Consider the following 14,578-nt stretch of genomic DNA (forward strand, 5'->3'; position numbering starts at 1 on the left):
AAAACCATCAAGGACTTAGAGTAAGGGACATCACACCAGTCGAGGTGTCTCGTAAACCAAAAGAGAAAAAAAATCAGAGCGTAACGGAGTGATGTCTACTCAGAAACCGGAGCGACAGCGGGGGCAGGAGCAGCAACGGCACCGAGGTAGCGCTTGTGCATGCGTGAAGTCCAACCGGCGACGGCACTACGAGCATTGTGCTTGTTCGAACCAGAGGCGGGCTTGGCAGGATCAGCCTCGGAGCACCTCTTCTCTTCGTCTTTGGACTTGGTGTTGCCCGACTTGGGCTTGCTCGAACCGGAGTTAGGTTTGGTTGTGGTCGTCTCGTCATCATCGGAGGTGGAGTTGGCGCTTACAGTCCCTTTGACGGAACCGCCAGAAGCGAACTTGGCAACAGCAGGGCCGGGGAAGGGGTAGCTCTTGAGCTTGTTGAACACGTTGATGTGGATACCCTTGTCGTCGAGGAGTAAGCGCCAGGAAACTTGGCGGTCGAGACGCCGCTGAGGAAGTTAGAGCCTCCAGCACCATTCTTGACATTAAACTGGATACAGTTGCCGTAAAACTCGACACCGCCACGCTTATCAGCCAAGTGAAGGGCGATAATCTCACTGCGCATCAGATATTGTCCGCTGGGAATGTTCTTGGGGATCGTAACGCTATGCGCGCCACCAGTCGCTGAAAGACAATTCAGCAACATGTACATGTATAGTATATAAGATCATACTTACTGAGGTCAGCCTGACCCACTTGCCGTTGCTCTTCAAGCCATCTTGAGCAACCTTGAACCACTGAGCGTTGGCGGGGTTGAACTTGTCAGCGGTTTGACCCTCAGGAACCTTGGTCATGTAGGTCATAAGAGGGCCAAGATCGTGGTCCCAGGCGTCACCGGGATGGTCGTCCCAAGTCATCGTAATCTTGGAACCGGCATCAACATCGGCAATGAGGGCCGCGTTCTTGGCGTCGCGGCCACAGGTCATGCCGGGGCCGTTGACATCCTTGTAGGGGCTAGTAGTAGAGATTTGGCGAATGGGCGATTTGATCTTTGGACCTCCGGCAACCGGGCCTTTGTAGGACTTTCCATTGGCAGTAAGCACTGTACAGAAAAATGAGATTTATCCAGAATATCTTGGCGTAATACTTACCACCAATATAACCATGAGCACTGACACTCGACACAGCGAGTGCCATAGCAGACAATACAGACGAGAACAACATTGTAGGACAGAAAAAACTCAGATACTCGAAGCAGGGGTAGGTTTCAATTCAGTCGTGCAAAGAATGAAAGCTTGTACTAGCGAACGTTGCAACCTGAAACGAGAGCGTTGCGATCGATGGTAAGGTACTTGAAGCCGAGACCGAGAAGAGGGTGAGGATGAGGAGGATGAGACGAGGTCGGGGAGGAGAGTGAGACACGGAACTCAGTCCTCTGGCTATTTTATTTTATACCTTCGAGTTCGGAGCGGAAGCAAGTCCCGTATTAGGGCGGTCTTGGCGTCGATCCACGCAATGTGGTTTCATTTCCAATTGCGGCGTCGGGAGTGCTATATGAGTTTGTATGTATTGATTACAAAGGGAAGGGCGGTGCGATCAAAACTCATATAAACAATTGGAAGCGATGTGGCCCGGAGAAAGGGTCGGCGAATGCTGGCTCAACCTAGCCGGGTCGATGCAGAAGGGTATGTGTCATGCCGACGAACTTGCCTTGCGATGTCAGGCCGTTATGCGGCGGGAGAGCATTATTGCCTTGTGTATAACAATAATCCGAAATTCCCAGGGGACAAAAGAGGAACCTATCCGTAATTCAATTCAAATCTTTAACCTTCCAGAGCCATGCCTAATTCAGGTTATACATCACTTGTGAAAGCAGTCGTTACCACTCAAAGAGGAGATAATCATTTCCGACCTAAATCCCCATGAAACTCTGTCTTGCCGAAACTGACCCATCCAGCCGTTGTCGGCGGCGCGCTCCACCGCCAAGCGTTTTTCTCGTTCCAAAAGAGGTAAATTAGACTTTAGATGCGCCTCTGGTATCATAGCGACCCTTTTTTTTTCTGCCAGATGGATCATGCACAAAGTTGCTCACTGGCGAGAAGGAATGACGGAAAGCCCTGAAAAAGGCACCTCCGACACAGGCACTTTGATACCCTGTTTATAACCCTCTTAAGCGCTGCCGCCCTGATCGGTGTCGTGAATCGACTCGCTCGAGCGTATCCGATTCAAATAGATTTGCAGAGCTACGAGCCAACTGAATGTCTATACTGTCTTGTGTGGAATGGGCTTCAAGGGGAGGGGAGGGTATCTAACTGGGCCACCCATATCAGACGATGGTAGAACATTCCGCCAGGGAGCTATGTGCGCATGATGCAATCACAGTTTTGTGTACCCCTCATCCTCCCCACACCCTGACCCTGATTTAATAACATAAAACATGCCACCGGACAACATCAAGAGACCCTCATGCTATTCGTCAAACCCACCCAGGATGGTATTATAAACCAAGCCACGGCGTTGTAGTCCAACCGGTCCAATACCCAATATGTATATGCATTCCGGGATTTTAGGCGTTTAGTATTAGCCGAATAGATTTCATGTTCATCACCAGTTGCAGCTCCCATCACATAGCCCCACCGCATAAGTCCACGGTTTACCCACATCTGTCAGCGTGCATCGCCTGGCGCTAGGCCTTTCTCTCTCATCCCCATGGGACAAACCGAATCCACGACAAGCCCGGCGCCTTTCTCCGCGATCGAAATGAATCTGCTCCCTGTCCAAGAAAATTGAAGGCTTTTTTCATAATGTATAGCCACCGGATAGTCTGAATTGGTTTGCTTGTGTCTCGTTTCATTTCGCTTGCACTTGTATGCGATTGGTGCTGTTTGTGCATACATGTACAGTCTTATCTGAGTTGAACGAGTCTCATTCATTTGTAGACAAATGGCTCTGATACCCTCTATACTGTGCATCAGAAAAAAACGCCGATTTGTGAACCCGATAGCTTCTCGCATTAATTTCAGGACAATCCCATCTTCCATAAATCACGTTAAAACCACTTCATTTGTATACAATACAAAAAGCAGTAAATCATAGATACAGTAAAACCAACTGTCTCACCAGAGACATAAAGACCAGCGTGTGCACAGCATTCAGAAAAAAAGGAGCTCGACAACACCCATCTAGGCGAGTCATCCACAAAGAAGATAAGAAAAGACAGAGAGGGGAGAGAAAAGACAGCTTGGGTCATAAAGAGCGCGGTTACAGAAGCTCCTATAGGAGTCTAGATGAACGTGACGAATGGGGGATTTACTTGCGAGGGGCACCGATGATGCGTTTCTCCATGCGAGACGTCCAAGAGCGGATATGTCCACGGCGGTCGTTGTGGTACGGCTTGTGGGACTTGCCAGTAGGCTTACCATACTTGCTCGTGGATGTAGGGGTGGCCGACTCGGACTCGGTAGCGGATTCATCATCATCACCTGTGCACTCTTCAGTCGCGGTCGGCTCCGGAGCAGCCGACGAAGAGGTAGGGTCCTCGCTGCCGCACTCGTCATCGTCGTCAGGTTCGCCAGTAGAAGTAGGCTCGACGGGTTTAGAAGAGGAAGTCTTGGTCGGGGCCGAGGAAGATTCAGTCGTGGTAGTGTCAGGCTCAGTCGTGTTTCCAGTGTTGGCAAACGTCGCAATAGCGGGGCCGGGGAATTTGTATTTGAAACCATTGTCAAAGACCTTGGGGACATAAATGCCAGGGTTCGAAGCGTCGTACGCGCCGGGGAAGCGGACGGTCTCGGAGGCGGTGGTCTTGGCAGTGCCGGTGCCGCCAGTAACTTTCAGCTGGAAGCAGCTAGTGTAAAACTCGGCGCCGCCTTTGTTGTCTGCAAGGTGGAGAGCAATGATTTCGTGACGCATTATATAATCACCGTCCTCGAGTTCCTTTGGGATGGGGATGGACATGGTCGTTCCGAGTTTCACTACGTCACCTTGTTAATCATTGTTCGAATAGGGCAGAACTTGGATACTCACTCAAGCGCTCGAGATACCACTTCTTGCCTTCCTGGCCTTCTTGGTGGACCTTGAAAAAGTCACCCTTGGACGCATCAAACTTGTCCGCAGTTTGACCAGCCGGAACCTTGGCCATCCAAGTGATAAGTGGACCCATTTCATGGGGCCAGGCTTGGTTCGGGTGGGCAACCCAAGAGAGCGTAAGGTCGGAGCCAGCGGTGATAGGTGCGACGACAGAGGCGAGCTGGGATTTTTCTCCGCATGTAATGCCAGAGCCCTTGGGGTTCTTGTACGGATCAATGGTACTGATACGACGGATTGGAGACTTGGGGTTTGTCTCGCCCGGAATAGGCCCATTGTAGGTCTTGCCATCAGCAATGATCTCTGAAATACAATGCGTTAATATCCAGATAAAAGGGAAGAATGGTAAATAAGCGTACTGTCTACATAACCATGAGCATTAACGCCAGCCGCTGCGAGCGCGACAAACGATACAAGCGAAGAGAACAACATGTTGATGATATTAAGACCAAAGACTCAGTCGTTCAAAGAGAGTAGTCAATTAACTAGAGAGCGAGTCGAAAAGACTATATCAGGCGAGCAGAAACTTATAATACGAACTGAGGGCGGGTAGAGAGGCGGGGAGGGGGAGGGAAAAAAAAAAAGGAAAGTAACGATTACTTGCCCGCACCGCGCCAATTTATACAATCAGAGATGCCAGATGATACACACTTCGGACTGGCAAATCCAGCAATCGAAGTATGACCTCATCACTTTTCCGCCAAGTTTCCCGAATCCACTCCAAAAATAACCGGATCAACCATGAATTCGAGTCGGCACAACTCACCTTTGTCATCGGCGACCATCAGTGAAATCCTACCCATAATTTGCACATTTATACCAGTCTTCGACTTGACAACCGACGTCGGTACACTACGCTAATTAGTACAGTGTACGCTACGGCCTCTAATTGCGCAGTTCCGTACTCCTTCGGCAACGAGCGTCGCAACCCCCCACATCATCCCCGCCATCCCATAGGCTTCTGCTCCACAAGCCTTAAATTCAAACACGAACTACTGTGTTGATACGTTACATCCCTTGATATTAATCGATTGCTACCATGTCTCTCAACTGGGTGATGCTCGATGAACGGAAAAAGCCTGTTCCTCTCCCGGACGAGCGTAACATCTCGACAGTCCCAAACGCTCAACTCACAGTGCACATTCCCAACTCAAGCGACAACGGCACGAACCTGATTCAAACAATCACAGCATCCGGCGACGTCTGGCTCACTTCTGACCGGGTAAGCCATCGTGGATTCGGGAAATCCACACTGTCATTTGTACCGAACTGATCTAGCAAAGTTTGTGTTTGTAGCCGCGCCAGAATCCCAATCCACGTCTTTGGGCTTATTCGCGCTTGTTTCACAGGTGATCTCGTCAGCTCCGGCAAATGAAACTTCTGGCACGAAGCTAGAAACACTCTCTTTGCCGTGGCTTTCGGTTTTATCCACTTCGTTTGCCCAACCGTACTTTGGTGCGAATTACCTCGCGATGGACGTTCGGCCAGCCGAAGGGGGTGGTTTGGTACTGGGAACCAAGGTTGAAGTACGATTAACCGATAGGGGCATGTTTGAGTTCATCAATATGGTAGAGGGGATACGAAACAAGGCGATAGAGAGGGCAAGGGATGCAAGGTTGGGGGAGCCACTGCGTGAGTTTAGGATTTACAGATATGATGCTGCGTCTTTTTGACCATGATTTGTATACAGCAATTTACAACCAGCCTCAGCCTAGCGTTGCTCCACCTACGGACGACCTCCCACCAGGCTACACTGCCTAGGATTTATTCAATACGAGGTCTCGCGAACCAGAAACTTCTATACGGTGTATCAGCTCTATATATTAATTTAATAGGTATGAACAAGGTTATAGTTGCTCTTGGATATGTCATTCGTTGTCATGAGGGCTTATGGGATACGAATACTCCGACACCGGAGTTGCCTATTCCCTTACCTTGTACAGGTACGTGCCTGATAGATGAATTCTCTTTGTATGATACCATGGAGACATCACCGAAACTACCTGGATGCATGGCCCATTAGCATATCTTTGCCGAACTGGGTTGCGAGTCGCATCAAGTACGTGAAATCCATGCGGTCCTAGTTATCAGGCTAACTCAACAAAAATACCACGGAAAAATGTCTCTTTGGTGCTCTCGTGAAAAATGTGCAAGATCTGACGAGGTTGCGGTAGCCTCGATATGGGGTTTAGCCAAAGGAATTTACTTCACCTACATTCGCGCCTAACTATGATGACGTCAGCATTTTCCTCCTGGGTGAAGGTTGGGAGGCGCACATGATACACACATTGACAGGATGTCCATCCAATGTCAGGGGCCGAAACGACTTGTGCGTATACTACCATGTTACTTCTCTCAACCTATTGTTACCTTGTGTATATCCATGCAATACAAGTGGCGTGCGTAACCAAGTGTTTCGAAGTATTGAGATAATGCATAGGTATCTGATCTATTCAACGGATTTTGTATTGGGAAGTCTTGATTTTGAGGACTAAGGATTGGCCTGAGCTCAATTAATGGCAGAGATATCCTGGCACGATAGGCTAGTTGATATTTTCGATGGGTTGCGGTGGTGTGGACTGGGCGGTGCCTTATCAACCTTTACCATGCCTATGCTTCTTACCATCATGGCCCCATCGCTTTACAATTACAGAGAAATAAATTTTGCGACGCTTTCAATAGAATTGGCCTTGATATTCTCTTAGAGTCTCTCATCATGGTTGGCAGTGGGGCTATATATTGCAAGATACATGATCTGTATGAGGTAGAAGTAGAAAGCACCCAAGAGTGGGATAAAAAAGGCACCAAGTCAGTAGACGTGGTTTTAGTCTCAGTAATCGTACTGCAGTAATGGTCAAAATGCGAACAAGTATCAAACGCGCATGGAGAGAGAGACTCATTTTGAATTATCGTTTTATCAAAGTTATAATTGACCTCTTTCCTATGTACTTCAAGCTAATGTCTTATCCAGAGACAAACATAGATTAGCATACTTAAGAGACAACGGGGACGATGGTGAACCTGTTTGGTGGGTATATGCGCGCATTTATCCAATTAGAGTAACTGTAGAAAGAAGTTATAGATGTATATAGAAACAAATATATATTAATGTCTAACTAATTACAAAGTGTGAACGAGAGTGATATTAAGTGAGAATGAGATGAGTCGTTAGGAGGCAGAATTGGCCCCCTTATATACCCGCGAACAAACCAGTCGAGCCACTTATAGGGGTGACGCGTACTTACTGCGCATTACTGCGCATGGAGCTTATTGGCTAATTCACGCTGACTCGGTTACATGGAAGATACTAGATTATTCTAGTACATACAAGTTATTTCTACAGTAACTATTTGCCGAGTGGCAACTACCCCTTTCCAAACTCGTATTATAACACGTGATTCACTGATTGTTGTAGCCACTAGTACCCCTATTGATCAACCACTCCCACATGCACCATGTCGCAATTCGTCGATATAGACGAGTATGATTCCGGTTCTGTACGAGGCAACAACAATCCTGCGCCTCGATTGTCCCAGAACAAACCTCAGTTACTTGAAGCTATGATGCGAAACATCCCCAAACTGAAGGAACTGAACTACTCACAGTGGAACAACATGATGTCCAACTCGATCAAGAAAGCAAAACTTTGGGAATATGTCGATGGATCAATCGAGGAACCTTCGGAACACGATGCTAACAAGCTGGCCATTTACTATGACGAGGCTGGGGCGGTTAGAAACGCAATTCTAGGATCGCTTGAACCCGGGGCACGGAGATACATCGAAGACACACTGGATCCTAAGGATGCGTGGCTCGCACTTGAAAAAAAGTACCTTACCGCCGAAGCTGAAGCGGACGCGGAGATTATAGCCACTGAACAACGCCTCGCTAATCTGAGACTTGAGGAAGGAGGCGATGTAATCGAGCACATCGCCGAGTTCTGTCGTATGCGATGCCACCTAAGCGGCACTCGATTCTCCCTTGATGATCAAGCATGTATTGGGATGCTTTATCGATCCTTGCCGCCAAGCTATCGTCAGTCCGTTTTAACATCAGAGGGAACGGAGATGAAGGACTTCAATGCATTGTGTGGCCGATTAAACTATTTGAGCCAGAATCCGGAGCCAGAGCCTGCTACCGATAGTCCCCCAGTAGATGACCACACAAACTGGGGAGTTCCAGAGGACATCAAGGCGTTTGGGTTGACCGGAGACAGGAACCCACAACTCGCCGAGCGGGCTGCTCTGACCTGTCGAGATTGCCTGTTGGAGGGTCATAAACCTGGGAGTACCGAGTGCCCGCAGTACGAATGGAGGAGGGAGCTGTGGGGTGCAGAAGCATGCAACGTTGGACCAGACAACTCAGGTAAGTTCTCTTCGGTTCTGTTAACAAGAGCCATACCTATCTGGTAGATATAGGGAACAAAACTCCTGAGCAGCCCATTACTGTCAATACAAAACGATTGAGCTATGAGTTTTCGGAACCGGTAAAAGTTCTATTGGAATTCGATGAGCTTGGTCTTAAGCCCGAATTGAGACAAAGTTTAACTTCATATAGCTACTCCAGTAGGTATTTATTAGAGATACATATGGTTTTATTTGGGTTAAGGAACTCCCCCTTGTTAGAACCATTGGCCGTCAGCAATGCATCATCGTTCCTATCGTTCATGGTCGTAATGTTCTTGCTCGAGCACCACCCCAATCAGGCAAAACGACTGCACTCGTTATGTCCATTATTCAGATGATTGATACTACCCTCCGCCATCCCCAGGTCATTGTTTTTACTTCAACCGACAAAGCAACCACTGCCTTCCAAGAAACCATTAGAAGGCTTGGCTACACCATCCAATGCTACGCTGCCCAATCTTCAACTAGCTATGGTCTTTCTGTAACAGATACCACTTCGCTTACTAACATAAATGCCCACCATCTCTTTGTGGGTACCCCAAACAATCTACTGGGTATGATCCGCCGAAATATCATAACCATGCGCAAGATCAGGACTGTAGTCTTGGATGACATTGATAAAATCATCGAAGCGACTATGGGAGACAAAATTCTCGAAGTATACCGATATATTCCACCCCTTGTACAAGTTGTAGCCTCGACCACAGTTTTATCTTCGTCCGTGGCAAAAGTGGCCGCCAAACTACAAGTCGATCCTCTCCAGATCTTGGTCGATCGTGATGAAGGGGTATCGATTGGAACCCACTTCTACATCACAGTCTCTGCAGAGCAAAGGGCATCTGCTATGAACACCATGTTTTTGGCCCTTGGACAATATGGGCTTATTATTTTATGTCGCGATCTCGCTCAGGTATGATTATTTTCAATTCCAATGTTTCATCTCTATGTTGACATACAAACAGATTAGCGGGTATGACTGGGGTCAATCGTATCAATTTTATTATATGGTGCGAGGCAAGTTACTCTGTATAAAATTTCTGCTCACAACTGTTGTTTAGCGCGAGCAAATGGAGCATGAAGAGCGCCAGAGTGTGGTAAAAAGCTTTGAATCTAAAATAAACGAGATAAACTCCCGCAATTCAAATCGAGGGTACTCCTATGCAGCCCAGCCAAAGAAACTTGATCCGGTGGTATATGCCGGCTTAGTTGCTACTGATGCAGGCTTGTCTGCCATCCGATCATTAAAGCTTAATTATAGCTACGGCACTGCTATCATTAATTATGAAATTCCTCAGTACGTAGTCATCGGCAAAGTTACGACCAATGTTGACACAATTCATTTACAGCAATACCGAGGAGTACGTTAAACGACTTAATCAGTGGCGCGTAGCTACAGGGAGAAATTATACAATTGTTACAGTGCGTGCAAGAACACCTCTCTCAGCCAGTGCGCGCGGTTGATTGCTAACTATGTTTTGTATCTCCGTGTAGTTTATCACCGTTGACACGGACGAAATCAATATAATCCAAGATCTGGAGCGCCGTTATGGAGTTCACGTTGTGAGTACAGTCAGTTAACCTTTTTTAAAAGCTTGCTTTGATAAGGGTAATCAGGCTGAGTTATTATGGAGTGGAGGGCAAATTTATTGAACACGAGGTCATCACAATCAAAATCAGTTAGTTCTCGCTAAAATACCCGCGGAACCGTGTCTGACCTTGGACGAGAAGACATATTGTATTATCGTAAGCCATACCGAACGAACATAAGATGGCGAAACATATCGAAGGAATTGTGTGTACATATTGAGATTCGTAAACATAAAACGAATAGGATCATGCCAGCAATGATGTTGTCGTCAAGTTGACCTTGTTGAATCAGTTGGCAGGCTCGCTCCGGATACCTGCTCCCAAATGCGAGCCATTGCTTCTTTGATATCGTTGTGCACCCCTTTTGAGCCCAATCGAAGCATCTGTTCGCCATGTTTCTGAATACGACTCTTGATCCATGCTTGCAACTCGGAATGGGTCACTTCGCTCCAGTGAGCCTCTCCTTTTCGCTTCTAAAAATGGTCGAATAGCATTAGTAATGAGAAAATATACCTCCAGCGCCAGATCTCATCTCACCGTTTGGTTTAAAGATACATTTAGCGTATGGTGCGACGTCTCTTGTATAGCAGAGAAGACGACGTCGGACACGACATCTACGACCGTCTTTGTTGCGTACTCAAACGTTTCCCACATATAGTCCCGAACTATTGGTCGTGAAGCTTCAAACCCAGCATCCAAATCTTCCCATACCACTCGCCAGACCTCGTCCCTTCCGGTATCAGGGGCCTCTGTCAATGCGATATCTCTCAACACTGCTTGTCCTTCGTTACGCGCATGCTCCCGCACCGTCGACCAGAGCTCGTCCCAAGAGGCGACCCATTCCTCATAAGTCTGCGCGTCCCCTCCAAGCCCCCCTGACATCCCCCAGGCAGAGCAAATTGCTGTGTCGTATGAGTTGTCTGCGATCGCGTCCGCTCCTGTCACAAAGAATTTATCTAGGATGCCTCCTACACGCCATTTTCTTGCTCCGACAACAGGATTCTTGTCTGTATTCGGTGGTTGGGAGACTTGCTGACTGTCTTGTTTGATAGGGATAGTTGACTCGACTACTTGGGGGTCAGACGATAGTATGGGTAGGTATGGCTGTTGGACTTCGATATCGGCATCGTTGGCTGACTTGAGGGTTTTAACCATTAAAGCCCAGACAGCATCGCGCAACGCAACTCGAGCCGTCTTGCGGAGTGCTTCGTGAACGGAGTCAAACCAGAGACTACTGGAAAGCGTTTGTTGCATGACTGAAGAGCGTGAATCAAGCAATGATTCGATCGTGGATTCCAGAGTACTCGTCATGGCTGATTCTGCCACATCCCGCATAACAGACTCCATCGAGGTCGCATGTTCCGGTTCATCCATATGGAGACCACTCGGTCTAGCACACGTACGGAACAAAACCAGTCGGACGAAAATGCTTGCGGAGAACCTTTCTTAGCCGAGGCTGAAGTATCGAGATGAATACAGCAGATACGCAGCTCATGGCAAGTTTAGCGGCCTGCTTGGCTATGGGGTCAACCGCTCTCTTCTTGAGGGTGGCCGTGAGCTGGACCTTTGCAGCCAGCTGCTCAGGTGTGCTCCAATTCACTGAGTGTCGCGCCAATATAGATGTAATAGTCCAAGAGAAAAGTAACAGTTGAACCGCTGCAACGTGTATCGTTGGGACTTTGGTCATTACGGATGTTGAAGCAGATAAGGAGCAAGAATGAAAGATCTATCGTGCCATCGAACCGAAGTTGAACTAGACACTCGGAGTCCGAGTCTATCCCATCGATGGAGGCCAGTGGTGGACGGTGTCATGAGCATCAGAGCCGTTCGAACTAAGCGTTTGAGTGGGAACGTCGGGATCGCCTCTACGATCTATTCGACAGTATTCCCCCCTTCAAGGGATACGAGAATGAACTCGTGTCTAAAGGGCTCCTCGAACTCTTTGCGATGTTGAATACTTATGATAGAGGTTGAGCGCCTCCGTTGGTACCAATCGAACACCTTGCCCTTCCCCCAACCGAATGAGAAATCGAGTGGGACCGGCCCCCCCGCACGGTCGCCTCTGGACCATTGAATAGCCGAGTTGGAAGACGGCTGAGAAGGTGCAAAACTCATCTAGTAAGCTGAAAAGAATGTGAGAAAAGAGGTGGTGAGGGGCATACTCTAACATTCCCCCCTATTATCTGAGGCGAATGTGAATGGGCCCTTTGTTGGCTGATCGGACAAGATATACAAGGACTGTTGTCTGTGTTGTATCATTCAGGACAAAATTGTCCTGGCACATTTCCCCTTACCCTCGGGTCCGGGTGGAAAATTGGCCACGGAGATGACCGGCCATTAGAGGGTGGCTGTGCGCGGATTCCGTGAGGTGCGTTACCGCGCATATATCCACGTATTCTTCTCTCGTTTGACTGAGGGGCTTCGTGAGATATGCTTCCGAGCTGAATAACATAGATATGCTTGTAAGACCCAACAAACTCTCTCAAAAGATATGATAGAGGCAAAACCACTCCTATATTGGTTGGAGTGCGTACTATTTGATGAATACAATTGGCTGCACGTTAATCCGTTAATCAGAAGGACAGATCTCGGTAACGTTATGATATTTGTTCAAGTCGGAACCCAGTGTAAGGTAGGTTATGTAGAACCGCGGAAGAGCGGTTATTAGACGTGCCAACAGGCGTTAGAAGGCTAAGGAAGAAATATGTTAGGAATATCTTGGGTTTAGTGGAGCCTCGTAGCCACAAAGAATTACTGTAGTTGACAAAGGTAACTATTTAAGGAAGTTTTTAAGTACTACATTTTGTTGTTGTCATATCAATTAAGCCCGCCTCGCTCCCAAGTTTATGATATCATCTCATAAATGTATGGTAGAGTGAACAGCGTGGATGAAGGGTGTACTCTGTTTCTATCTGAACGGTAGGGAAACCAATTGACCTTGGAACTGATACTGGCACATATTATCTGCCATGTTATAAATCGATCTTGTCGGCATCCGATTTGCCTAGAGCCGATGTTTGTCAGATACATCCACATCAACACGTGTCTGTCTCTTTTGTATCCTGAGCGTCCCACATATTTTCACCACTTCCATCTACCAAAACGCCCATATCCGGGACCTGTAGGTTTATATCCGGTCTACTAAGTGTCGAGTGCTCTCCACCACCCTTCTTTCCTATGGCCTCTGCGACCAAGTCTGCCGGTACAACCACAAAAGTCGCCACTACTGTGGCAGCTGCTAGCGTAGCAGTAATAGCGGCCCAACCACTGTTGTTAAAATTTGACGCGCTTCCTGCATGGATGCAGGATAATGCTTTTATTTTAAGCGGCTATCGGAGGTACGTGACCCTGTTTGTCAGTGTTTGCAATTAGAGCCCTCTGACATTTGGCTGTTCACTAGGCCACAGTACTCTTGGTCGGGATGCGCTCGTTCAGTGTTCGGATGTATGTCGAGAAAAAACTCTCTTTAAACATTTCAAAAGGCCCTTACTAATACCATCCTTCTGGGAAGACTTGCACAACGAGAGTGGTATGTTCTCATGCGTTTACGACTGCACCTCTACTTAAACGCCCAATCAGTCAACATCCACACTCACCTCTTTGGGGCACTCTGGCTCCTGTATATACTTGTCAACGTCGGAAAGACCCAGGCCGGGTATACGACTTTGACATGGCACGACCCAGTAGGGTTCGGTCTCGGGCTCTTAGCTGGCGTTTTTTGTCTCGGAGCCAGCGCGTTGTACCATACCTCTACCTGCCATTCACCAGCTGTAGGTGAAAATGCTTTGATTTATCGCGCACTGAGTTAACAAGGGCCAAAGGTTTCGAGAAGATGTAATGCACTAGATTACTCGGGCATTATTGGTGAGGGCGTATTCGCTATCAACATTTCAACCCGAAAAATTAACCAGAGTGTCGTGTCGCAGTTTTAACAGTGGGGAGCTTTTATCCGTGTTTACACTACGGTTTTTATTGCGATTATCATCTTCAAGTGATCTATGCAGTGGGCATCACTGTGGCCGGCGCAAGTAAGTTGCTTCTTTCTTATTTTACGCATGCCCAACAGCTAATCCTTGCGCACTTTAGTTGCAGCATACGTAGTGCTCAACCCGGTTTACGGTACACCCGCATATCGCTGGGCTCGTACCACGGTCTTCTTCCTCCTTGGAATCTGCGCCCTCGTCCCAGTAACCCATGCCTACCTCATTTACGGCTTGGAACGCATGCAAAACGAGATGGGCATCAACTGGATCGCGTTGACCGGAATAATGTACATGAGCGGAGCACTGATTTAGTAAGTCCATCAAAATAAGCGGATTTTTACCTTGGCTAACGTGCTGATGTTCGGAAGTGCGTGTCGCGTGCCTGAGCGCTGGTTCCCTGGGACCTTTGACTTTTTTGGATCATCGCACCAGATTTTCATGTGTGCGTCGTAATCGCGGCGCTTTCTCATTATCAGGTCGGTGCTACTGGCTTTTCGAGTTACTGGATGATGCTTATGGTGATTGTTT

General features: G+C 47.8%; 6 protein-coding genes across 6 annotated transcripts; 3 read left to right on the forward strand and 3 right to left on the reverse strand.

Annotated features, from left to right (window-relative positions):
• Positions 1–95: 95 nt before the first annotated feature.
• RhiXN_04581 (glycoside hydrolase family 61 protein) lies at positions 96–1,215 on the reverse strand (the record flags this gene model as incomplete). Its single annotated transcript, XM_043324398.1, has 4 exons — positions 96–500; positions 536–675; positions 725–1,093; positions 1,143–1,215. 4 exons carry the CDS (start codon positions 1,213–1,215, stop codon positions 96–98), a joined length of 987 nt encoding a protein of 328 aa, XP_043176817.1.
• Positions 1,216–3,300: 2,085 nt separating this feature from the next.
• Positions 3,301–4,506, reverse strand: RhiXN_04582 (glycoside hydrolase family 61 protein; the record flags this gene model as incomplete). The annotated part of the gene is made up of 3 exons (XM_043324399.1): positions 3,301–3,962; positions 4,015–4,377; positions 4,434–4,506. 3 exons carry the CDS (start codon positions 4,504–4,506, stop codon positions 3,301–3,303), a joined length of 1,098 nt encoding a protein of 365 aa, XP_043176818.1.
• A 607-nt stretch (positions 4,507–5,113) lies between these two features.
• RhiXN_04583 (uncharacterized protein) lies at positions 5,114–5,835 on the forward strand (the record flags this gene model as incomplete). The annotated part of the gene is made up of 3 exons (XM_043324400.1): positions 5,114–5,296; positions 5,358–5,706; positions 5,765–5,835. The coding sequence occupies 3 exons, from the start codon at positions 5,114–5,116 to the stop codon at positions 5,833–5,835; spliced, it is 603 nt and encodes a 200-aa protein (XP_043176819.1).
• Positions 5,836–7,529: 1,694 nt separating this feature from the next.
• Positions 7,530–10,130, forward strand: RhiXN_04584 (DEAD/DEAH box helicase; the record flags this gene model as incomplete). Its single annotated transcript, XM_043324401.1, has 8 exons — positions 7,530–8,439; positions 8,493–8,643; positions 8,700–9,390; positions 9,443–9,487; positions 9,539–9,774; positions 9,827–9,899; positions 9,972–10,040; positions 10,095–10,130. The coding sequence occupies 8 exons, from the start codon at positions 7,530–7,532 to the stop codon at positions 10,128–10,130; spliced, it is 2,211 nt and encodes a 736-aa protein (XP_043176820.1).
• A 206-nt stretch (positions 10,131–10,336) lies between these two features.
• RhiXN_04585 (uncharacterized protein) lies at positions 10,337–11,441 on the reverse strand (the record flags this gene model as incomplete). Its single annotated transcript, XM_043324402.1, has 2 exons — positions 10,337–10,540; positions 10,605–11,441. 2 exons carry the CDS (start codon positions 11,439–11,441, stop codon positions 10,337–10,339), a joined length of 1,041 nt encoding a protein of 346 aa, XP_043176821.1.
• Positions 11,442–13,244: 1,803 nt separating this feature from the next.
• On the forward strand, positions 13,245–14,503 carry RhiXN_04586 (adiponectin receptor; the record flags this gene model as incomplete). The annotated part of the gene is made up of 8 exons (XM_043324403.1): positions 13,245–13,405; positions 13,468–13,511; positions 13,579–13,596; positions 13,647–13,837; positions 13,889–13,931; positions 14,003–14,095; positions 14,154–14,361; positions 14,419–14,503. 8 exons carry the CDS (start codon positions 13,245–13,247, stop codon positions 14,501–14,503), a joined length of 843 nt encoding a protein of 280 aa, XP_043176822.1.
• Between the last annotated feature and the right edge of the window lie 75 nt (positions 14,504–14,578).

The sequence above is a fragment of the Rhizoctonia solani genome, chromosome 1 (genome assembly GCF_016906535.1).
Source record: "Rhizoctonia solani chromosome 1, complete sequence".
Taxonomy (NCBI): domain Eukaryota; kingdom Fungi; phylum Basidiomycota; class Agaricomycetes; order Cantharellales; family Ceratobasidiaceae; genus Rhizoctonia; species Rhizoctonia solani.